The 25,902-nt window shown below is 39.9% G+C and overlaps 1 protein-coding gene across 1 annotated transcript; it reads right to left on the bottom strand.

Annotated features, from left to right (window-relative positions):
- Positions 1-1,327: 1,327 nt before the first annotated feature.
- Positions 1,328-25,680, bottom strand: TM4SF4 (transmembrane 4 L six family member 4). Its single transcript, XM_090275746.1, has 5 exons — positions 25,317-25,680; positions 24,515-24,604; positions 12,435-12,571; positions 4,264-4,453; positions 1,328-1,554 (listed from the first exon to the last, which is right to left on the bottom strand). Exons 1-5 carry the CDS (start codon positions 25,488-25,490, stop codon positions 1,537-1,539), a joined length of 609 nt encoding a protein of 202 aa, XP_090131872.1. The 5' UTR covers positions 25,491-25,680; the 3' UTR covers positions 1,328-1,536.
- Positions 25,681-25,902: the final 222 nt, after the last annotated feature.

Here is a 25,902-nt window from a genome sequence, read left to right as displayed (position 1 = left end):
GTTTGACTCCTTTACATTCTTGGTGCTTCCCAGTCTGTGGTCTATCAATGGTTGCTCAAAGTGGCTGGTATTTAGCCATTCCTTGGTGAGCTTGAAAAACTCAGTAACAGACAGAAGATAGACTTCCATGCCTCATGCCTCAATTTTCAGATGCAGTAGGTCTATGCTGGGGCTCAGGAATAATAGTTTTAGAACATTTCCTGGGTGATTCTGATGATCAGCCATGTTTAGGAACCAGTGGTCTTAATGCTTACATGACTGCCTTTCTTCCTTCTTCCTGTTACGTGCCAGATTTGATCTGTGATTTCAGAGTTCTCATTGTAGTAAGGACAAAATCAAAAGACATGTAACTCCCTGTTTTCAGTGGCTGTCTCTCAGCGGCCAGCACATGGTGGTAATTGGTAATTGCCTTATTAATGGCAGTGTGCCTAACTTACATAGTGTGGCCTAACTTACATAGTGTGGCCCAACAGCTTGGCAGGTGCCGAGGTGAGACTCGCTGGCTTGGAACTCCCTCTGGAGTTCTCCTTATTGTACGTGAATCATGTTGCCAATCCCACAGGCCTCTTTGTTTCACCCTTGGGGGATGTCAACCTTTCCTGGATGGTTGATTGCCTTTCAACAGTCCTTTTACAGATGGGGAAAAGGAGACAGAGACAGTAACTTCCCAGCATTCCCAAGCTGGTATGTGGTACAGTTGGAGTTTGAACTTAAACACAATGGGTTCAACTCCACATTAGTGCCTGACTTATAAAATCAAAGTTAATGTCATAATATGACATATAAAATTAATTATACCTATTATCTTAATCCAGGGCCATAGACTGAAGAGTTATTACCAAAATCAACTATAAAAACACTGTTTTTTGTTTGATCAAAGGAAGCATTTGTAAAGAGGTAAAAAATAGGTGCTATTCATGAAAACTTTAGACCTTCTTTCACAAAACACACACCACCTTTATTATATTACCACTGACTCATGATTTTAATTTAATATACATAAGAAAATCCTTACTCAAAATAGTCATAATTAATTCAAACATGTTAGACAAAAATAAAAAATTATTTATGACATATCAATCATTCTTTTCTCCCCAGAAATCTTGACAACAAAAAATTGGTCTTAGTTCTTGATTTTTCATGTGCTTCCTTCTTCTGAATTATAGAAAACTTCTAGAGACATAAATACCTGTATATACAAAGAAGCAGTGTGGCAGTACATGTGACATCCATTTTTCATTCTTAAAGAAAAACTTGTGAAAAATAAGCTTTTTACTTGCTCTTCAATTCTAAAAGGAAGCCAATCAGAAAGATTTATAAATCTAACTTAAGTGGGTAAGTGGTTTTTATTAAATTTGAAACTAACATAAAACTCCAGGTTGAGCTGAGCTGGTTGGAAAGGAGAAGCAATAACTGTGCTTTCCCTAAGCTTTGACAGTTTGGGCACAGATAGAAACTGACAACCCCAAGGAGAGAAGATTAAGTTTAATGTGCCTTCCCATGTGCCATCGAGTTAGCGAAGGTCATTGGAGAGGTTTAAACTGGTCCATCTCCCTAGAAGATAGAAAAAGTTAATTAATTATGACATCATTATTTTTTTCTTTACTTCATCCGTCCCTTCTCCCTTCCCTTACTGGTTATTTCTTGAATGTTTTCTATATTATTCTGACTTTTTTTGGTGCTTTAATCTGTAACTTCATTGTGTTTAGTTTATAGGAGCTTGAGCTTCATTTTATTTTGCATCATTATTATTAAATATAATTTCTGTAAGAGGCACAGGAAGCTCAAGTAATGTCTCCAAAGCCACAGCTAAGCAGTGGAGCCAGGACTTGAACCCAGGGAAGTTTAACCCAGAGATTTTGTTCTTTTTCTGGAAGCTATGCTTCCTCACTGTTTTTCATGCTTAGTAACTCACAATCAGTACAATGTACTGAGGCTTCTAACTGTTCAAATGAATGTATGTTAATCACCCCATGTTAGACACTCAGCCAGCAACCTCAGGAAGCTGATTTTACAATAACGTTTTACAAAGAAACGGATGAGGGCAACTCCCTTGGCCAAGACCACTCAGCTGACATTCATCCCAGGTCATAGCTTGAATTTTAAAGCATGTTTTTATCTATTATCCCATTCAAGGATTGTGCCAGGCTCAGGAACCTCTCCATAAATATTTTCTGCCTGAATTAATGAATGAATGCTGATCTGCTCACTCTGTATAGAAGTTCGGCAAAGGTGGTTGGGGTAACTATGACTCTGAGAAGTTAGGTAGCTTGCTTGGGTAACTCAGCTATTAAAAAACTGCTGAGAGACCATATTGTTTGACAGTGTCCTCCTGGGAGAGGAATGCTGACCCACTTGATGTGAGGCAGGCTGGCAACAAAAAAGGAATCCTCACCAGATGGAGTTGTAAAAAATGCAGCTTTAATGTGCACTGAAATGTTTAGTAGTGAAGTTTCACAATGTCTGCAAAGTACTTTCCAGTGGTTAACAATGAGAGAGTGGGCAAATACAAACAAGTTGTATATCTAGGTGAAAACTTACAGATGTTCATTGTACTGTTCTTTTAAATTTTATACAGATTTGAAGTTTTCCAAATAAAAAGTTGAAGAAGGAAGGAAGGAATGAACAAGGAAGAGAGGAAGAAAAGAAGGGAGGGAGGAAAAGGAAGGAAGGAAGGGAATTCCAGCAGGGTTCATTCACCACTTACTGTCTTTTGACTACCAGGTGATTTACTCATTAAAATTGCTCAAATATGGTATCTGAATAGATGACACTCACTGAAAAGAGTCAATGTACTGACATTTACAGGTAGGTTTTTAAAATTATAGATAATCCTCAGATTTAGTACACTACTGTCATATTCAAAGAGCAGTTGTATTTTCAATAAACCTTGCAATGAAAATTTGCTACCTAACTAGATTGTGTAACTGTCTTCTGTGAAAGCAAAATGAGGAAATAATACCAGTTTGAAATGAATTAGCTGATTTAGAAACCAAGAATTCATTTCAGAGGAATCACAAGATTCAAATGCTCAATATTCTTACTGCTATCCTGAAAATAACTTTGATGAATAACTGGTAGTTTTCTTTTCTTTCCAATTGTGTTTATTGACAAAAAAATTTAAATACAACACAACAGAATTAACAATTTATAGCAAAAAAGCCACTAGTCAGTAAAATTTATTTGTAATACATGCATTTTACAGTGGATTTTTTTGAACTTTGTTTATATTTTTAATTTAATTTAATTTTTTATGTACTTTTTTCTTCTTTTTTTAGAGAGAGAGAAGTGGGGGGGGGAGAAACATCAATTTGTTGTTCCACTTATTCATGCATTCATTGGTTGCTTTTTGTACTGAGTGGAGATCGAAACTGCTAACCTTGCCCTGGCTGGTGTGGCTCAGTAGATATATTGCCAGCCTGCAAGCCAAAGGGTCACCAGTTTGATTCCCAGTCAGGGCACATGCCTGGGTTGTGAGCCAGGTCTCCAGTTGTGGGTGTGCGAAAGGCAACCAACCAATGTATCTCTCACACATCAATGTTTCTCTCTCTCTCTTTCTCCCTCCTTTCCCTTCACTCTAAAAATAAATAATTAAAATGTTTTAAAAAACCGCAACCTTGATAGATGAGGATGATGCTTTAACCAACTAAGCTACATGGCCAGGGCTACTTTTTTATATTTTCAAATATGTAATTGTTAAACCTTTATTGAATAATATAAAGTAGAAAGAAAGAAAAAAAATGAAAGTCTTCTTACCCAGAAACAGCAATCATTTAATATTTTGGCTGGAGAAAAGAAAATACCCTGAAGTATGTTTTGTATATTACTTGGTTACTTTAACCCACTGTGTAGCTCTAGTAAAGAAATGGTGAGAACATTTTGGGCTAGACAGTGATGTGTTACTGCTGACAATATGTGCATATAACAAATGTTCACTCCCTGGGGATTTTCACATAACATTATTATGAATTTCTATATGATATGCAGTTTTTTGCCTCCAGGACTATGGTCAGCTGAGTGTGAGACTAAAAATTTTACTCAGCTTCAGCCTGGGTTTGTTAACATGCGCAGAAAGCAGAATTTCTCAGTTCCAGCAACCCAAAGTCAGAGTTTCCCTGTGTTGACAGAAGGGGCTGCCTGGACTGTTCAGGCTGGCTCTGGTTTCCTGTAGCTGCCACCCTCTGGACCATGTCATCGCACTAGCACTGCAGGCCAGCCCTGGCTTCCTCACCCTGAGAAGTAAGGACAAGGACCTCAGCTTACCCCACAGCAGCCACAACACTGGCAGTCTCCACACAGGGTCCCCAGGAGGCCATTGACCACCTGGATGGCACAGAGAATCATCTGGATCACTGCTATGACCAGCAGGATGGAGAAGAGGGTCAGATTCCAGGGAATCACATTCTCAGGTTCCCGGCACTTGCTCCATAAGGATTTGTCACTGAGGTAATCCCTGTCAGGAGCATAGGAAACAAGGAGACAGCTGTAAAACATAGACAATACCCTAGACTACAAAGTCACCCTAGTAATTTTTTTTTTTTTGCAATACTTTCCATCCAAAAGCATAAACTCAATAAGGAAAAAAAATCTCATGATAACAAGACTTTTTAAAAACAATATCTAACATTTGTATAGTCTATATACTATGTGTTAGACCCATTCCAAACATTTTACACATATTAACTATTTTATTGCTTTTAGAAACCTTATGGTTCTTGGCACTGGCTAGGTATTCAGTTGCTCAGAGTATTGTCCCAATACACCAAGGATGTGGGTTTGATCCCCAGTAAGGGCACATAGAAGAATCAACCAATGAATGCATAACTAAGTGGAACAACATCTCTCTCTCTCTCTCTCTCTCTCTCTCTCTCCAATAAAAAAAAAGGAGAGAAACCTTGTGGATATTTTTTTTTAATTTCACAAATAAAGACATTGAAGCACAGAGAGGTTAAGTGACTTGTCCCTAGGTCATATAACTACATGTTACAATGCGGTTTTTGTGAGCTGACCAAGAGAATGGGTAAATTCAATATCTGTTAGGGAGCCAGGAAAGTGAAGACACTCCAGGAGCAGACTCTCATAAATGTTCCTGGGCTTTATCCCATCTATTGTCATTTGGGACCACTTGGACTTTAGACAAAATTCTGTCACATCTAGTGGTCATCTGAAGCCACGTTAAAGTACAATTGTGTCACATAGTTAAAGGGATGAGCTTGATTTTATTAAAGGATTAATTCAAGCCAAATTTTTAATTTGACTCAACTATATTTTGTTTACATGTGGGAATTCCACATACAAAAAGACTTTATTAATTAAAAGCACTAACTAATCTGCCACCTTAACATACATTTTACAAAAACTTTGAAATAGGAGCACTGAAATATATTTATGAATCCTGTATATTAGGAGTCCACTGCACATAAAGGGCGCCATGCTGTGAAGGAGAAATGTGCACTATGATGCCTTCAACAAAAGGCACAGGAAAGTAGGCCAATTATTTGGGTTTTATTATTCCTTCTCACACTCTTAGAGCCACAAATTGGTCTCTGCCTCTTTCCTTATGGCCCCTCTATCCTCTGAGCCTCAATGGGAACCTTTGTCTGCATTTGGTTACTAAATCAATACCCACCTTTTTGTTTTTGGATCTTTTTGATGACTCCTATTCCTGATAAATTCTTTAGTAATCAGTACACACTTATTTAAATGTTCTGTGTTAAAATTTGAAAAATCTTTGCAGTGATGGAAGGTTCCTTGCATTTAACAGAGTCAAAGGAACAAGGGAATAAACACTTGTTCTTGATTTAAAAATAAAAGATTGTTTATAGCATCGATTCACCTTTCCACAAGAGCACAGGTTCTAGCTGTCTACTAGCTGTGTGACTTAATTGTAAAATGGGAATGACATCATCTATGAAATCATAGTTATTGTGAGGATTAAATGAGTTCATACTAGGAAGGTGCTTAGGACAGTGCCTAGCATCCAGTAAGTGCTCAATGAATGCTAGTATTGTTACAATTGTCCTTAATCTGAGCTGTCTGATCTAAAGGACAGAACCTGGTATTTTGGATTCCGATGGACTTGGGTTTGAATGCAAGCATTCCTCTCATTAGCTGTGAATTCCTCATACAAGTTACTTATCTGCCCCCACCCCCACTTTCCCTAGGCAGTATCAGTTTCTTTATCTATAAAATAGGCTGAAAACAACCTCTCAACTGTGAGAATTCACTAAGATAACACCCTTTATGAATTGTTGTGAGAGATCTCTTTTCAGTAGTTATTATTTTTAAAACACTCGTCTTTCTGTTCTGCCTTCTTCCTTGTAGTCCTATCTATCTATACAGTTTTAAACTTGATGATGATAAGAAGTTATAGAGAGACAATATTTTCCAGGCATATTTGGTAAAGAAAAGACCCTGAGATGAAGTGATTGGCAGTGCTGAGTTCATTCCCTCTTCTGAAGAGTGTGCAGTGGTGGGATGACAGCACCTCCTGGTGGCGACATAGTAAAATGCTCGAGAGGTCTAGGAAGCAAGGATTAAGTTTGGTTCCTGGAGCAATCCCCACTCCTGCAACTGCCTCACCCCTCACAAACCACCATCAATGGCCGTTCCAGGCATTTCCTCTCTCCCCCTAATTCTCAGCTTCTGAGCCTCTCAGAGATCCTAGTGATGGCTGCTCTGCCCAACTCTCCAAGCCCGGGTGAGAGGGGCTCTCATATTTCATTGACCTGGGGGATAATCCTGTTTCCACATTCTGTGAAGCAAGGGGAGTTGGGGCAGTTTACTGAGCCTGAGTTTTAAAGCACCCGTTCTTGTGCAGGGCATTTCCACCTGAGCTGCAGGAGCCCATCAACATCGGAATACAGTGTCGGGCATTTCATGCAACTCACTTCCTGCAGCCGAAGGAAGGAGCTGGGAGCCCGAATGCTTGGCCCCTCTGCCTGGCTACTGCAGGTGCCAGCTTCTGCTTTGGGACAGACTCCTGATGCTCCTCCTGCCCTCAGCTGCCTTTGGTGCCCGCTCTGTGCTTCCCAGCACATCATCTGGCCATGTTGGCAGCACCATGTCCTCTGTCTCTGTCCCCAGTTCCAGCACAGGCTGTTTCAGTAAATAACAGCCACTCTCAGGGACTACGACCTGCCGTGTTCTGGGCGCTGGGGCAGCTGCTTCCCATCACCTTCCTCAGCCTGACCAGGACGTGCTGCTCTCCTTGGACAGAGAGTCGCCTTCAGGAAATAGTCACTGAGTGAATGAGCATACGCCCATGCGCAGATTAAGAGGTTGAGGCTGGAAATGGAAATGACTGGCTTTGATCTTAGGTCTGTCTAATTCCAAAGCCAATGCTCCTCGCTGTTACACCAATCCCTCTGTTTAGGTAATTATTCCTGCTTAGTATTTTAAAATATAATTTAGTGATGAAATATATAAATACATGTATAATAGTGTACCAATCAATGTTTGCTTATGCCATGAAAAGGAGTTTATTCCTTTCCAGCCTTCATGTAAGTGTTTGAAATTATTTAAATTAAGTCACAAAATTATTATGGAAGCATAACATTTTTGAAAGTTCTAATGTATAAGAAGAAATTCCATTTATAGCAATGAGTTGTATTCATATAAATGAATAATAATACTGAAAGCGTAGCAAGCACTATATGACAGTAATTCTTCTGAGTGCTTTATGTACATCATGTTATTTCAGTCTCGCTTAACCTGTGAAGTAGACCTTTATGTTACCCGCCTTTACAGAGAAAGAGCTGAGACATGAATTCATGGCCCAAAATCACATCGTTGATATGTGCTGAGGTATGATGGGAGCCTAAGTCTAGTGAGGCGTAGGGCAAAGACAGTTTTTAGCATCTATAAGTTTTTCCTGCTTCATGAGAGCGGGAACAGGTGATGCAATCCCATCTCACCTTACTGGTGTGGGTGTGTCTTTCTACTCTAGGGAATGTGTTTACAAGCAGCTTATAAGGTTCCTTGCTCTTAAGGAATCTTTGAAGTGCAAATGCAGATGGTGTTAACTGAAAGTCCAGGCAGATCATTTACTTGAATTCAGTTCTGTGATTTGGTGGGATAATGTTCTCCCACCACTTCCTCAGGGAGCAAGCAGGGCTGCAGTCTGACACAGGAGCAAGGAGGGCTGTTCTTGGCTATGTCTCTTGTCCTCCCCCTACTGCTGATTTTCCTTGGCCTTTACTCTGGTTTTCCCTCCCACAGCTGTCCCCATGCCCTGTGCAAGCTGCTTCCCTTTCAGCAGCTCAGGGTCAAGGTAGAGGTGGCCAATTGTCTCAGAAAGGAAGACCTTGGATGGAGGAGATCTTAACTCGAAAGGAAGCCAAGGGGGTGTGTCTCCAAGTACTCAGTTTCACTTTCCTTCTTTAGGATCCTTCTATAGCATAGTTCTTATGACAGAAAATGTTAACTGTCTCTGCTCCTTTAACATGACCATCAACAAATGCTTCTGAGAAATACAGGGTGAAATTCTGCATTATTGAAGAGCCCTAGATCCTCCTGTGCCTCAGACTGGAAATCTGAGTCCACTTGATCCCCTCCCTCTCACACCAAATCCTGGTGAATCCATCTCAGAATCTCTAAAATCTGAGCCCCAATTCCACTGTCTTGCAGATGCTCATGATCTTGTCTGGATTGTTAGTCCAACTTCCAGTGACAGAGCCCTTGTGTTCGTTCTCCATGTTACTGCCATCATGATCATCCTGAAACTCCCAAGTGGTCATGCCCTGCCTGAAGTCCTCTGCTGTTCCCTGATGTCCTGAAGGTCCAGCCTGCCTCTCAGTCACCGCCTTCGCGTGATGCCCCTTTCTCTTCCTCTCCCCCACATTTGCCCTGAACTTCCAGCCATTCTCTGAGCATGTCGGGACCTTTTCTCAGTTGCCTCAGGGCTTGTTCTTCTCTCTGCCTGAAATGCCCGTCCCCGCCCTCCTAGAAGGCACACTTCTCATCTTCAGAAATCAGCCTGTGTCACTGCCTTAAGGAAGTTTTTGTTTGCACTCCTCCATTCCGTCCCTTTCTGCATTGTGAGGCTCTGGCCTGTGCTGTCACCCAGTGCTTGCCTGGCCAGGGAGCATGTCTGTCTTCCTTTGCTCCATGAGGGGACAAGCTTCAGACTAAAGTAGGGTATTGCCAAGTGTTTTTATTTTGTTCGTTTATTTATTAATTCTCCTTCTACTAATTACTAGCTGGGGAGCCCTCAGCAAATTAGCCTCTTGAACTTTATTTTTCTACTTCAGGGATAAGAATTCTTCTCATATTTACTAGGGATATTAATTGAGATAATTCACGTAAAATACTTAGCTCTTAATCATTAACAGGAGGAAGAAGAGGAAGAGGAGGGAGAGGCAGCTGCCACTGCTGCTATTTGGTGATGAGGAAAGAGTGGTAACTGTCTTGAGTCCTTTTGTTTGGACTCATACAGTGATTACTCTTTTCTACTTCCTAAGCAGCTGTGTATGTGTGTTAGGCTTGCAGCTATGGTGACAACTGCTGCACTGCTAACCCACTGGGATTCCATGGATAAGAAAATTCCACAGCCTAGTAAAACAGACTGGAGAGAGGAGGCCCTTGAGCCTTGCTAGGTGGAATCTATATAAAAAGCAGATAATGCCAATCAATATGAATTGTGATCAAGGTAATACACTGTGCCCTGACTGGGGTTGTTCAGTGGGTTGGGTGTCATCTGCAAAGCGTAAGGTCGCTGGTTTGATTCCCTGTCAGGGCACATGACTAGATTGAGGGTTTGGTCCCTAATTGGGGCATGTACAAGAGGCAACTGATCAATGTTTCTCTCCCTCTTATTCTCCCTCCTGTCCCCTCTCCCTTTAAAAAAAAAGATAAAGCATTGTGACTTGGAATTAGAAAACTTGGATTCCAGCTCCAGTCATTAAGAAACCGTATTCCTTTGGGCAAATCACTTGTCAACTCTCTGGGCCTCAGCTATCTCCTCTGAAGGACAGTTATGATCTCACAAGCTCTTTGGAAGAATCAAATGAAACCTTTGTTAACTGAAATGCAAGATGGGCCTCTGCAGTCCAAGAGAGGGTTTGGAGCTGGCAGTGGAAGATAAGGTCAAAAAGGAATGTGAGTTCTTGTCTCAGAAGACTGGCCACAGGATGTAGAAGACAGTGGAACACTGGGAAAGTGTTTCAGGTGGCAGAGGATGCAGTGAGAAGCACTCTACCTGGATCCGCCTTCCTGAAAGTCTTCCTTTACCTATGGGACCGTGTCCCACTCCTTGAGCAGAGAGTGGACTTGTATCTTATGTGAGAATAAATTCTGAAGTCAGGGCACAAGGAAAAATGATCATGAATAGTCAAAACCAGTCTTACACTATAAATCACCTGGGAAATATAGTATATATGGTTTTGTAATGCAACCCTATATAGCAATTTTTGATCATACGATAGTTTGAAGCCACTGTGCAGATGTTTAGGTAGTTAAACATCCCTTCAGAGTCTTATCAAAGCCATACAGTGAACAGAGATGGTAGAGAATTCTGAAATGTTCTTGCTTGCCTGCAAAGTTTACTTCATTTTAAAAAATGATTAAAACTTTCTAAACTGAGGAGTAGATAAAATAACATATGTGGTGGCGTCAATCACAGAATAATGTGCAATACCTGGTTGGGATGAGAATGAAAATTTGCTTTGCCAGAAAGACAAACACAGAGTATTTTGAAAACTGGTTTCCTGTCCTTCCCCTAAGCTGGCATGTCCTGTGCTGGCCCACAGATCGGCTTTCACTCTCCTGAGCTAGGCCACTGGTCCCATCGCATCACAGGCAGGTGTGAGCGCCAGGGGAGGTGTTTGGCCCTGTTGTCAGACACAGGAAACATTGTACTGCCTTGTGTGTAACTCGTCATCTATTGCATTTCCTTTCTCCCTCCTTTGTTTTGGGCACAACTGTACTCTAACTGACTTTAAGTTCACCAAGGATAGTATCATTCATGTAACAGATAAATAGAATATTATGTTTAATGCTGTGCTGTTGCCTGTCACTGGTACCTTACACTATAGTTAAACAAAAGTACAAGAATTCCCATGGCAGTGGGGCCCCAACAGTCCTCTGTAAGATGAGAGGGCTTAACATAGTAAATTTAGGTATTCCTGCTTGTGATACGAAGATATTAGAGGACTTGTATTCTTGTTTAACAATAGAGAAGAGTGGGATGATATTTTATGTGAAACTTGTGAACCCAAAAAGACCTCATATCAAAACAGAAACAGTACCATCATCTCTCCCGTCAGAAGCCCACCCTGAGGTTCTTTACCCTCTCACTGTAAGTTACTAACATGGTTTCCACTTCATAAATTGATACTCTATAGATTTTCTAGTAATGAACCTATCTTCCATGTGCAAGAGGACCAAACCACCATTCTTCCTGACCCTCCAGATGTGCCTGGCCAGAGACACTGCCGTGGTGAACAGAGCAGAAATGGTCCCAGCCCTCATGGAGGTTGGAGTCTGCACAGCAGTATCTGATAGATTGTCTGTGATGATGGTACTGTCCTATGTTGGTGGTATTAATACAGTCACTGCCAGCCATATGTGGCCACTGAGTACTTGAAAGATGAATAATGTGATTGAGGATTTTTAGATTTTATTTCATTTAAATGAATCAAAATGTAAATAGCCACATAAGGCTTCTGGCTACTGTATTGGCCAGTGCAGTCTAGAGGCAGAGAATGTGTAACATGAAAAGGCTAAGCCCGGACATCCTGCCTCTGCCCCCAACTAGCAGACTGACTTTGAGCAAGTCAAATTTATTACTCCTGTCTTGGCAGGAAATAAATTACCTTGGGGGGGTGTTATGAATATTAAATTATAAATTTATTTTAAAAAAGAAAAAAGAAAGTTATTTATAAACTACAAAGTACCTTAAAAATATTAAGTTAATTTAATTAGTTCTATTAACATTAACTGTCATGGAGAATCTATAATGTTTCCAATGTCATTTGCTGTAAATTTTCCCCTTAAAAAATTGTTTTGTTATAGACCATTTGGAGTATTAGTGAAAGGCTTCGAGCCCTGTTAGTGAGTAATCATTCTTGTTTTCTATTATAAGATTTGCAATGAAACCCAGTTCTCTGTTTATCAATATTATTAGCTGTCATGTGTGTCTGCTAATAAATTTTAGATGTCAGTGGAGACACTACAAATCTCCTACCCTCAGGCAGCTGAGGTGCCCTCTTTCATTGTTGCTCCAGGTCTCTGTCAGAAGAGCAGTTAGATGTAAGATCAGAGGTGAGATCTTGTGCAACTTCACTCCAGCCCATAACTCCAGCTCTGCCTCAAAGAGCAATATGCCTGATAGTTGTAAATTAAGATGACAGGACCTGTGGCAATTTCTCCCCTTAGGCCATTTATCTGACTGTGCCCCTTGTGGTGGCAAGTGAGCATTGCAGGGTATACTTTACCCATTGTGGAAGGGGTAGGCCCACGTGTTATTTTCCATGTGGCATTTAGGACCCTTGTTGATGGAGATAGCTGAGATGATAAACGAGTACCCAGCACCCAAGAATCCAATCACAGCAAATATTATGGAGCTGAACATCTGAAAAAGAAGGAGAGAAACAGCCAGGTTCTTAAGGTTGTCCATGCGTTGGTCTCAATACACTTAACCAGCCTATTGTAGTATATGGTCATTATAGGTAGAAGCCAGTGTTTGCAGGAAATGGGACCTCTGGGTCTTCTGGAATGAAACTTAGTTTCTCATGTCCCCTTCTTTACCTCATGCCCATATCTTTTTCACTTGTTCATTGATGACTGAAGTGCTAATTATGATTTGATAGCTCTGAACCAAGGTTTTCAATCTTGTTAAGTATAGAATCTTTCCTTTACAGGGTAATATGGAAGATCAGTCTGTTATAGAGCCAAGGAATTTAATAACTGAAAGGAATCTTAAAAGTTTTCTGTTCTATCATCACATTGAGTCTAAGTTACTCTGTGGTCTTATGTAGCAAGCAGGTTCTGCTTATGAGAAAGAGTAGATGTCTAGAAATTATCCTCCCTGGTTGTTGTTACATTTCTTGAGGTCAAAAAAATTGACTCCAATCTCTCTTCCACGTGGTAGCAGCTATTAAAATATTTGGACACTATATCTTAAATAAGCATATGAGGTCTGTCTGGAAAAAGTCCAGCCATTGTTATTATAATGAGAACAGGTTGCACAACATCTATGTAACCTGGCAGCCAAGGACAGTGGAGTGGAATGTATATGCACAAACAGTGATGACTTCACTGTACTAGTCAGTGGGGGTGGTAGACACTGTTGAGTGAGTATGTGTACTGTGTGGCTGTCATATTCAAAATGACTGAGTGAGTAGAGCAATGAAACTGCATCAAATTTTGTGTTGAGCTTGAACATTCCTCCATGGAAACTGACTGGATACCTTCTGGAGAGCCCTCATATTTTATATTTTACATCTCTTCACTCCTTCTGCCCTCTGAAAGTTTTCTCTTTGTTGGGTTAAACAAGTCCAACAACTTCAGTTCTTTCAAATGTTTTTATATGAGAAAGATTACCGGGTAAAAATAGATTGTACTAGCAGTTTTCTTTTCTTAAAATTACATTTTAAAAAAAGCAACATGAAAAGCAGAAAAAACATTCTGGAGCCCATCCAAGTAAACTCTCCCTGACAGATGAAAAAAAATTAGGCCCATGGAAACACATCCTGAACTTCACATCAAGATGGTGGCATGGGTAAACTTGGCTCATGTCCTCACAAACCACATCAAAATTACAAGTAACCTATAGAACAGCCATCACTCAGAATCATAATAAATTGAGTTGAATGGAAGTCCAACAACTATGGAATTAAACAAACAACATTAATCCTAAGTGGCAGGAGGGTCAGAGACATGGAATCAGCTGGTACCACACCCACATGTGGTGGATAAAAATTTGGGAGGGACATAACAGGAGGAAGAAGTCTCAGCCCTACAGCAGGCCCGCCAGCCCAGGGTTCCAGTGCTAGAAAGATAAGTCCCCATAACTTCTGGCTGCAAAACCAGCAGAGATTGAGTTGGTGGAATTAATTTCTGGAGTCCTAAGCAGTGCCTCTAAAAGAACCCCCACATGGACTTACTCAGACTTACACCCTCTGAGCTCCAGCACTGGGGTAGCAGCTTGAAAGGCACCAGTGACATACAGAGAGGAAGTGAAGTGTCTGGCATCAAGGAAAGAGTTGAAGAAATGCTTTTTCCCAGACAGAAAGGGGGGAGGACGCCATTGTTCTTTTTCTGAGGACTCCCCCCACAGAGCCACAGAGCCAGCAGTTAGGTGCCGTATTTGAGACTCTAGAAACCTGACTAACACTGTATGCCTCACCCTGGAGATCCTCGGAGTCTCTATCCTACCCAACTTACAGCCCACCCAAGCTGTTAACAGTGTAAGCAGCCTCTAGGACAAATTCAAGCATTCCAACATTCTCAAAATGGGGTTGCCAGAAGTAGAAGAGGAAGAGCAAGAAATTGGAAATCTTTTTGAAGAAAATAATGAAATAAAACTTCCCTAATCTGGTGAAGAAAATAGACATGCAAGTCCAGGAAGCACAGAGAGTCTCAAACAAGATGGATGAAAATAGTCCCACACCAAGACATATCATAATTAAAATGCCAACGGTTAAAGATAAAGAGAAAATCTTAAAAGCAACAAGAGAAAAGCAGTTAGTTAACTACAGGGTGTTTCCCATAAGACTTTCAGCTGATTTCTCAAAAGAAACTTTGCAAACAGAAGAGACTGGCAAGAAATATTCGAAATCATGAAAATCAGCGACCTACAGCCAAGATTACCCAGCAAAGCTATTATTTAGAATGGAAGAAAAAAGTGCTTCCCAGACAAGGTAAAGCTAAAGGAGTTCATCATCACCAAGCCCTTATTACATGAAATGTTAAAGGGACTTATTTTTTAAAAATAAGATCAAAACTATGAACAATAAAGTAGTAATTAGTAATAAATATATATCTATCAATAATTGAATCTAAAAAACAAACTAAGCAAACAAGTATACTAGAGACAGAATCATGGATACAGAGAGTATTTTGATGGTTACCAGATGGGATGGGGTTGTTGGGGAATGGTGAAGAGGTGAGAGAATTGAGAAGTACAAATAGGTAGTCACTGAATAGTTATGGGGATGTAAAGTATAGTATAGAAAATGGAATAGCCAAAGAACTTATATATGCATGACCCATGGACATGAACATTAGTGTGGGGATTGCCTGAGGGAGTGGGGGGTGCTGGGTGTAGGGAGAAAAGGGGGAAAATTGAGACCACTGTATAACATAATCAATAAAATATAATTAAAAAAAGAAAAAAAATGAGGCCCAGAGATGAAATGTTAATTCTAAACAATAGGATAGAAGCATGGAAACATTAATAATTTTGGAAATGAAGGTGGAAAATGGTCATTTTTATTACTTTGGTTACATGACGTTGCAGTTCCAAGTGTAAGACTTTATTTTTCTTAAAAATAACTTTTTAAAATTTACAGTTGATGTACAATATTATATTAGTTTTCAGTTTACACATAGTGATTAGTCATTTATGTAACTACTAAGTGATCACCCCAATAAATCTTGTACCCATCTGACACCATATATAGTTTTTACAATATTACTGACTATATTTCCTCTGCTGTACTACACATGTCCATGACTATTTTGTAACTACCAATTTGTACTTCTTAATCCCTTCCCCATTTTCACTCACAGCTCCAACCCCCCTCCCATTGACAACCATCAGTTTGTTCTCTGTATCTATGAGCTTGTTTCTGTTTTGTTTGTTCATTTATTTTGTTTTTAAATTTTATATGTAAGTAAAATCACATGGTATGTGTCTTTCTCTGACTGACTTACTCAGCATAATACCCTCTAGGTCCATCCATGCTGTCATAAATGGTAATATTTCATTCTATTTATAGCCAAGTTAGCCCTGGCTGGTTTAGCTCAGTGGATTGAGCGTCGGCCTGCGAGCTAAGTGTCGCTGGTTCGATCTTCCAGTCAGGGCACATCAGAGAAGGAAAACTCTGACTCCAAAAAACCTCCGCTGCCTTGCGGCATACCTCTTCAGGGGAAAGGCTAAGGGAGTAAACCCCAACAGAAAATCCGGAGCCGGAGTCCCTAAGGTGGTTTGACGTTGTAGTCAACACCGGCAACTCCTGCGGCGCACCTGAAGCCAAGCTGTATTGACTCCGTCTTTCCCTTGGACCCTTCAGCTGCGAAGAGAGGGGGGGTCTGCTGCATGGGCAACAGCAGACCCTCCATATTACCCTGCCCAGGCTCTGTAGCTTCAGCGTCATCGCAAGATGTCGATTCAACACGGGAGGAGACAGATACTACCATGTCACTCCCGAGTCGGACTGCATAGCCATTCTCGGCGGTGCAGATAGACTCTTTAAGAAGCTACACCATCGTCTCTCGAGACGGACGGCTGCCGACGACGACGATTATAGCCAAGTAATATTCCATTGTATATATATGTACCACTTTTTCCTTACCCATTTGTCTTAGGTTGCTTCCATATCTTGGCTATTTTAAATAATGCTACAATGAACATAGAGGTGCATACATCTTTTTAAATTTGTATTTTGGGTTTCTTTGAATAAATAGCCAGAAGTGGAGTTGCTGGTTCCTTCTTTGTCTTTTGCTATAGTTTTTGTTTTAAAGTCTGTTTTCTCTGGTACAAAAATAGCTACCCCAGCTTTTTTGTTTGTTTTTATTTTCATTAAATATATTTTCCATCCCTTTACTTTTAGTCTGTGTGCGTCTTACATATAGCAACATATGTAAGGCAGCATATATATGGATCTTTTTTTCTTATCCATTTAGCCTCCTTATGTCATTTGATTGGACTATTTATTCCATTTGCATTTAAGGTAATTGTTGATAGGTATGTAGTTATTGGTATTTTATTATACATATTTTTTATCTTTCTTTTCTTTTTTTAAAAGAAGTCTATTTAACATTCCTTGTAATACTGGTTTGTGGTGATTAATTCCTTTAGCCTTTTCTTTTCTGGGAAGCTCTTTACCTCTCCTTTGATTCTAAATGATAGCTTTGCTTGGTAGAGTAATGTTGGTGGTAGATCCTTGCTTTTAATCACTTTAAATATTTTCTGTCAATCCCTCTGGCCTGCAAAATTTCTATTGAGAAATCAGCTATCTTATGGGAGCTTCCTTGTAGTTAACTAACTGCTTTTCTTTTGCTGCTTTTAAGATTATCTCTTTGTCTTTATCCTTTGGCATTTTAATTATGATGTGTCTTGATGTGGGCCTCTTTGTTTGGGACCTTGACCTCCCTGGGATTGTATGTCTATTTTCTTCTCCATATTAAGGCAGGTTTTTGTCATTTCCTCAAATAGGTTTACAATTTCTTTTTTTATTTTCTTCTCCTTCTGTTACCTGTATGATGCTAATGTTGGTATGCTTCATATCGTCTCAGAGGCCCCTTAAACTATCCCCATAATTTGCATTTTTTCTTTTTGCTGCTCTGATGGTGTTTTTGCTTCCTTGTCTTCCAATAACAGATTTTTACCTTCTGCTTCATTTAATTTGTTGTTGATTTTTTTCTAGTGTATTTTTTATTTCAGTTATTTTATTCTTTATTTCTGACTAATTCTTTTTTATGTTTTCTATTTTCATTTTTAGATTTTCTATCTTTTTGTTGTAGTTCTTGCTGAGATTATTGAACATACTTATACCCAATGTTTTGAACTCTGCACCTGGTAGATTGCTTATCTTCATTTTGTTTAGCTCCTTTTCTGGAGTTTTGTTCTGCTCTTTCATTTGAGACATTTTTTGTTTTGTTTTTTCCCTCATTTTGGCTGCCTCCCTGTGTTTGTTTCTATGTATTAAGTAGAGCTGTTACTTTCCCCAATCTTGGTAGAGTGGCCTATGTAGTAGGTGTCCTATGAGTTCCAGTGGCACGCACAGTCTTTCTGCTTACCTGAGCTATGTGCTTCAAGTTTGTCCCTTGTGTGGGTTGTGTGTGCTCTCTTATCGTAGTTGATCTTTAGTGGCTGTTGGAATGTCATTTGTAGGAACCAACCTTTAGGCTGATACGTTGTGATGACTGGCTGTGACTACAGGTATTGACTCTACAAAGCAAGATTTGCTTTAGCTAGGTTCTGGTGCCTGCTGGGTTTGCCTATTGGTGTATCTTTTGTGGAAGTGGTTGGGTGGTGCTCTGCTGTGGTCGTGAAGTTGGCCACAAGTTGAGTTGGTGACTCTTAGGAGGCGCTCTTGTTCAAGATAAGCTCACCTGTTGCTTGTGCCTTGCCACTTGGTATGAGTTACAAAGGGATCTGTAGATGGTTGCCACTTGCAAAGCACAAGAGTTTTAAAATCAGCAGACCTAGGCTCAAATATCAGCATTGTCACATTTTTCTGTGTGGTAAGGCTGCATAATATGTATGTTTCCTCAAAGTCTTAGTTTTTCCATCTATAAAATGGGCAAGATAATTTTACCTAAAGGTATGTTGTGAAAATTAGATGTGATAACCTAGGTTAAATACCGGGTACTTCCCTTTCCACTACATGTATTACTAGCAATCTTATCACAATGTATATTTGGGGAATAGGGTTTGGGGGAGAGGACCTGATTGTACCTGGGCAAAAGAAATCTACATAATAATGGAATTCCACTTTAGTTGGTATTTGTTTTCATATCATTTGTAAATATGCTTTTGGTGCAACTTTCCAGACTGAGCTCTAACCCCATGTGCCTTATGAAGCTTTGTCTGACTTCTTATATAGAATCGACCAATCCGTCCTTAATACTTCTTACCCCAGGTACTCGAATGTTTAAACTTCTATCACAGCACAGAGCGTACAACACTTAACTGTGTAGCTTTTATGACTGTCTTCCCCAACCTTAGCACAAACTCCTTGAAGCCATGGACAGTAAGTTATTTGAAGTTAGTTAGGACATTGTTCAATTTTTCTCATTTCTGGCTTATCAAAGGCACCGGACAAATACCTGATGGATGTTTTAAATGACTAATATTTTATATTACTCATTATTTAAAATTTTTCTTAATTTTTATGTTTAGAGTAGCCTACATGCACTCACACTATCAAGTACATTTGTGAATATAATTTAGGTCATAAGTAAATGAAAGTTTTGTTTAATTTATATTAGAACAGCAGTCTCTTTTTCCAAGGGATGTTTTCTTGAATAATTTTGGAAAATGCTGAATTGTATAAAGTTAAATAGGTTTTATTCCTGTTGTACTTCTAAGAATCTTTGTGACATCCTAACATGTGTGAAATTTTGGAAAGAGAACATATTATTTGTACAAAAATATAAGGAAATTATTAACTCTCAAATAATCCCTTAGAACTGAGGGAACTGCATTAGATGTGTTTCAATTTCATCTATAAGCCAATAGGGTACTTCCTCAAATATTTATTTGAACAACTGAGTACTGTGTGGAGAGGACATTTGTCACATACAATCCAATTAATTCTAGATGACAGAATTAACTAAAATTTTTCTTAACACCTTTGTTAGTTTGGAAAGTTGACCTCACAATTTCTAGTACTGGCTATTATAACTAAAAGGCCTTTTAAGGGGCATTCTAAGTGAACACACTTAGTACTTATAACTGTGGGAATCATTAATGCAAATCTGCAAGAAGAATGTTTGAATATGGTGTTTGTCTTAAGAGAATTAATATTTGTGAAGGAATAAAATTTCCACTGACAGCATCATGCATGGATATAAAGGTGTATGTCTAAACTAAAATGGAAGAGAGGTGCTGTGGAAAACTTGATGGCTCAACAGGTGTCTTTAATAGAACTAAAGACATTAATATTACATAAGCATGAATATATTAAAAAATACATGAGTGGGAGGAAAAGTCATATTTCAAAATCAATATAATAAAATTATTTTATGTTTTATACATGTGACTTTAAATAGGCATATGTCACTGAAAATTTATATATTAATGTTAGTCAAGAACTTATCTTAAAACTTCTTTATGGGAAACTAAGAGTTGGTTTTATATTATTCACTGATTTATATTGGGGTATATATGGTAATTTGCATAGTTTTCCAATCTTATGGAATCTATAAATTTCTTTTGTGAGTGGGTTCTTGCAAGAAAATGCTTCAGGAAATGCTGCTCCAATTCTGAGAGAGCTTATCTAGCTAGTTCTTTGTCTCTGAGCTATGCTCCATCCAAATTGCTGATCAGTTAGACCCAGATGGTCTACCTCTAGGAATGACTGCATTGTCCCAGTACAGCAACTGAAAATTACATTCAGATCATTGTCTTCTAACATTACTCCTTGGCCTTTGAGAGCAGAGCTCTGAGTGGTCTGGAAACATTTGGTCTTTCATGATAGAGTGGGTTGTCTCTATGAAGGAAGAATTTCTCACATCTTAAAATTGTTAAAAGTGATCCAAAGTCAGAACTTTCACTAAGGAAATTGGTTAAATATTCTTATAATTATTATTTTTTTTTGTCAAAAACACCTCAATAACCATCTACTGCAATCATCTCACTTTCTATCTAATAAAAATAGCTTCATTCCATAAGAGCCTTGAAAGCATAAAGTCATTTAATCCTCTCAGCAAACCTGTGAGGTGAGTAGTATAATGTACATTCTTGTTCCTTGTTTTACTACCCAAGGAAAGGAAAGAGAATGATGCAGCTGATTTCTGGGGAATATTCCGAAAGACATAGCAAAGGAGAGGAGAGAGAGGGAAGAGCCAGGGAGAGCTAGTGAGTGAGGCTTGGGGGACAGCAGCAGGATTTAGCCCCCAGCACTTGGCCTGGTTTATTTAAGCTCATGGGCCTTTCTGCCCAGTAGAGTTTATTGAACAATGTTCCCCAGAAGCCCTCTGTTCCTTAAACACCTGGAGGGGAATGCTGTGAAAATAATTCAAATCTTTCAGCATTAGAGCACTGATCAAACTATGCTAGAGCTTCTTTCTTTTTGTCTGGCAAATGTTTGTAAATACCTTTCTTTATAATATAGTTATGGCTTTGATCTAGGCTCTCAAAACAATAAGGAAACAGGGTTCCAGAGCAGGGGCATGGCTCCATGGGACACTTAAATGAGGGTTCACTCAGCCCTGCCCAGTGCAGGCCATTGTGCTAAAATGCAGGCCCAGGACTACCATGCTAATATTTAATTTTTGAAAAAGTAGTAAGGTATGTACATACTATTAGTGAACTCTATTTTTAAAAGTTGTCATCTGCTTACAAGCAAACAAAACAAAAACAAGAATGGTTCTGCTGGCCACCTAGAGTATGGTAATCTCCGTTCCAGGGCAGCTGTGGCTGGTGCCTTATTTACAGACTGGCTTGTCTGGTCCTTTGATGGGCACTGTCCTTGTGGACAGTCAGCCAGTCTTTTGGAGGGGCCATCCTTAGCTCACACCAAGGGCAGATCCCACCTGGGTATTTGGGAATGAGGGTGTGGTTTAGGGAACTCAGAAGTACAACTTGAATCGGACCCATCAAATGTTTCAGATCGTATTGACTCAAATGTACTTATAAAAATATGACTTTTCAGCACTGGCCAGTATGGCTCACTTGGTTTAAGTGTCATCCCATAAACCAAAAGGTCAGGGATTTAATTCCTGGTCATGGCACATGCCTAGATTTGGGGTTTGTTCCCTGGTTAGGATGCATAGGAGATGAAACCGATCAAAGTTTCTCGCATTGATGTTTCTCTCCCTATCTCTCTCTATCTGCCTACCTTTCTAAAATCAATAAGCATGTCCTCAAATGAGGATTAAAAAATAAAAAATAACTCCCCGCCCCCAACTCTTCAGCCTTTGTCTGGGACTTCACATAAATCTAATTAGAAAACAAGGTTTGTGCAATACTTCAAATGTTACTCACTTTTTGCTGTGGTTGTATATAAGCCAAAAAATAAAAATAAACAAATATTTCCCATAAAGATGGAGGAATAGATAAAGACACTTTGCTTCCTCATGCAACCACAGAATTACAACTAGACCTCAAAACAAGGAATGCTCAGGACCATCAAAAGTCAAGCTGAATGGAAGTCTGACAACCAAGTATTTAAAGAGACCACATTCATCCAGATGGGCAGGAGGGGCAGAGATGAGGTGATGGGTGGAGAAGTGCGGAGACATGATGTGGTGCGGAGAGGCAGTGGTAGCAGAAGGGGTGGTCCCACATTCATGTGTGGTGAATAAAAATTGGTAGGAATACCTTGGGAATAGATTATCCCAGCCCCAGGCAAAACCACAAAGCCCAGGGTTCCAGCAACAGAAAAATAAATCTCTATAACTCCTGGCTATAAAAACCAGTGGGGTTGGGGCAGCTGAAGAAACTGCCAGATTTCCAGGAAACTACACTTAAAGGACCCACATGGACTTAAAATGTATGTAAAGCCACCCCATCTGGGATTCAGCACCAGGGCAATAGCTGAAAGGGCACCAGTTGCACAGGGTGAGTACAGGGAAAACTTCCAGAAGCCAGGCAGCCACACTGTCCTCTCTCTGAACCCAACCCCTACACAGAGCCACAAAGCAGTGAAGTGGGTTGAGCCATCTTGATGATTACCTAAGGCTCTGTCCCACTCAATTTACAGGTACCTTTTTCTACAATAGGCCATGCTACTAAGACATGGAGTCAAAACAGCTCTCCCTAATAAACAGAAACAAACACAGGGAGGCTTCCAAATTGAGGAGACAAAAAAATATGGCCCAAATGAAAGAACAGAACAAAACACCAGAAAAATAACTAAACAAAATGGAGATAATCAACCTATCAGATGTAGAGTTCAAAACACTGGTGATCATAATGCTCAAAGAACTCTCTGAGTACGGCAACAAAATAAAAATGACCCAGAAAGAAATGAAGTTTACACTAAGTGAAACAAAGAAAAAATCTACAGGGGACCAAGAGAGATGAAACCTGGATTCAAGCCAATGATTCATAACATAAGGAAGAAATAAGCATTCAACCAGAACAGAAAGAAGAAACAAGAATGCAAAAAAAAAAAAAAAATGAGGATAGTATAAGGAATCTCAGGGACATCTCCAAATGTACCAACATCTGAAACATAGAGATGCCGGAGTAGCATCTCATACATATAATATGATTATATCAAATGTAGTTATTTTATATCTTTTTGTAAATGACGATTTAAAGGTCATTATAATAATTGATGCTTACTTGGTACTTGGGATGGTGTTAAGAAGGTGAGAACATTTTTTTTTGCATGATTTTTGACCTCACACGGAAATCTGTATTGTATGTGCAGTGTACCAGCCTCAGCCCTTCATACGTGCTCAAAAAATGTTTTTGACTGAATCCTTGAGCAAATATGGTGACAAAGAATGATGACAGGATTTTGTTTCCAAAGAAGAGCTCTCGCTTTAAGTAGTTAAGGTAAGTGTGTATAATTCACTGGGGTTCATGACTCTTAAGTGAACAATTGAACCTCAGGAGAGTGGAGCAGGAGTTGGCCTTACTCATCATTCCATTGTCATTCCAGTCCTACCTTTTTGTCTTTGTCATATCAATGTACTTGAACTCTTAATATTTTTCTTTAAGTCATCTGAATAAAAATCTAGATTCTTTAGCAAACATAACATAACATCCCTGAATTTTTCATTAATATTGCTTGCATTCCAGGAGCTGGAGACTTGTTCTCCTTTTGTTAGACAGGGAGATTATGAGGAGTTAGATATAGTCAAGACTTCTTTCCATTAAAATAGGATTTTTTCGCGATAGATTCAAAGAGTTGAAGGAGAATTGAAAAAGGAGTAACTTTCTATGTTACTAAAAAATGTAGCACATCTGTGTACCAATCAGCAGAGTGTGCCCCAAACTTGGGAAATTCTGATCTAGTCCAACTTCCTCATATTACAGGTGAGCAATGGAAGTCAGAGAGCAGCACAGTGACCTACCCAGTTGTAGAAATGAGACCCGAACCTACATCCCAGAATTCTTTTCTTCCCACTATGGAACAGTGATACCTAATTTCTGCTCATCTGCAAAACGATGAGTGACCGCATGAAGGAAGAAGTCCTGAGGCAAAATCCAGGGAGAAGTGGGAAGAGCTGGGCACTGAGGCAGTGAACTGGCAGTGGTGTAGATGGGGAACTTAGGGGGCTACTGGGGAGAGGACAGTCCCCTTTATAGATGGACCAGAGGAGGAAATGACTTGTCTAAAGTCTCAGGGCCTCTCAAGACTGAGGGAGAGCCCAGTTCCCTTCTCTGTTTCTCAGCCTGCATTCTTTATATAGCACCATGCCATTCTCCAGCTCTCGCATCCCTGCTTGTTTGTAAAATCTAAAATGGTACACATTTCATATAAGTAAAAGGGCACTTGTATGTTAAATTTTACTATTATTGTTACTTTCTGTCCACAGGAAGAATTTCATCTCTATCCCTGCACCAGCTGTCCCCAGAATTTTGTTTAGGGCTTCACCTCGAGATGCCCAACACAAGGGGGCAGTGTGCCCTGGGATAATTCTGGTGTCTGCCCCCCTGGTTACTCACCGCAAATCTCTTTCCACAGCTCTCATTGCCACAGCACCCACAGCAGTCATTGTTCTTCAGGCCCAAGAACACCAGCGCAGGGAAGAGCATCTGTCAGCAAGAGAAGCACCTCAGAATGGGTCTGGGATGTGAAAGGAAGGCCCATACCTTCCTGTGAGTGTGAGGAGTCACAGTCGTCACATGGGATTGGTAGCCAAAGGGACTAACAGAGCATAGCTGGTGTGGTGGACAAGTGTTATTGAGTATTTAGATGCCATTTGGCCTAACTTCAGTTTCAATGAAGCAAAATTTCAATATTTGACACCCAGAATTTCCATTTAGATGGTGGGTTAGGGAAAGAAAAAAAAAAGTGTCCTCTATTATCATGAAGAGTGTCTCTCTCTAAAGCAGAAGTTCCCAATCTGTATTGGGAACAAAGGGTAAGAAATCCTTCATGCCCAAGTAGAAGAATCCACATGCTTCTCTGTGTGGTTTTTAGTCAATCAATTGGCTAGAAAGTGTATTTCCACCCCCCACTCACTTCACCCCCAGCACATTCTCTTGGGTGACCTTCAGTTTGGTTCATGTAACTTAATTGACCCATGAGAACTGTCAGTTCAAGTTTAAATTACCTAGTAAACTTGGGGGACATGTCCTCCTTGTCAGGTCCTAATGGAGAAGGAAAAAATTAAGGCACCAACTTTATCATACAATTCTTAGGCTGTTGTTAGCAATGAATTATCTTCATGGTCACTAAGTGCCCAATTTTAAAAGAATGGGGTTAAAATCTCCTTCAGGAGGATTTTAAGGCTTTCCTACTCACCAAGACCCCGCTTCCTAATACTCCTCCGAAAAACCAGACCTCTTCCGAAAGATTTTCATTCTTGTCTATCACTTTTCCTCCAGGGAAAAATAATAGGATGTTAGCCAGACAGCCAAAAACAGAGAGGGGAATCAGCGTGCCCCCCAGACACTTGGCACAGCCCCCAGTGCACATGTTGAGGAAGTATGGGGACAGTCTGGGAAAAACAACTCCCTTTACTTTCTCCTTCACAGCGTCTCTTCAAAGTTGTGGCCAGAAGGTTCTAGTAAATGTCCCCAATTCAATCCGTATTTTGGAGCTGAGAAGCAAATCGGCCTGTGAACTGGTGGCTGTGGAGTTGTTTCAGCCTGTCAAATATAGCAGAACCTAGATGGCAATGGGTATTTATACATTCTCCCTGACCTGGAGCTCCCCCCCCTCTTTTTTTTTTGCACTCCCATAAATGAGATTATGTTCAGTGCAATCATTTTGCCATGGAGACCAATAACCTCTGTTAATGATCTACCTGTGCAGACAAGACACTCACATTGTTGCAATCGAACACAGGGCTGGTATAAACAGTATTTGGAACTACTGCACCTTTAAT

Source organism: Furipterus horrens, unplaced genomic scaffold (assembly GCF_987537825.1).
Source record: "Furipterus horrens unplaced genomic scaffold, mFurHor1.1.pri manual_scaffold_1, whole genome shotgun sequence".
NCBI classification, from domain to species: Eukaryota; Metazoa; Chordata; class Mammalia; order Chiroptera; family Furipteridae; genus Furipterus; species Furipterus horrens.
The sequence above is the reverse complement of the archived record's forward strand: the minus strand, read 5'-3'. Positions and strand labels throughout refer to the sequence as shown.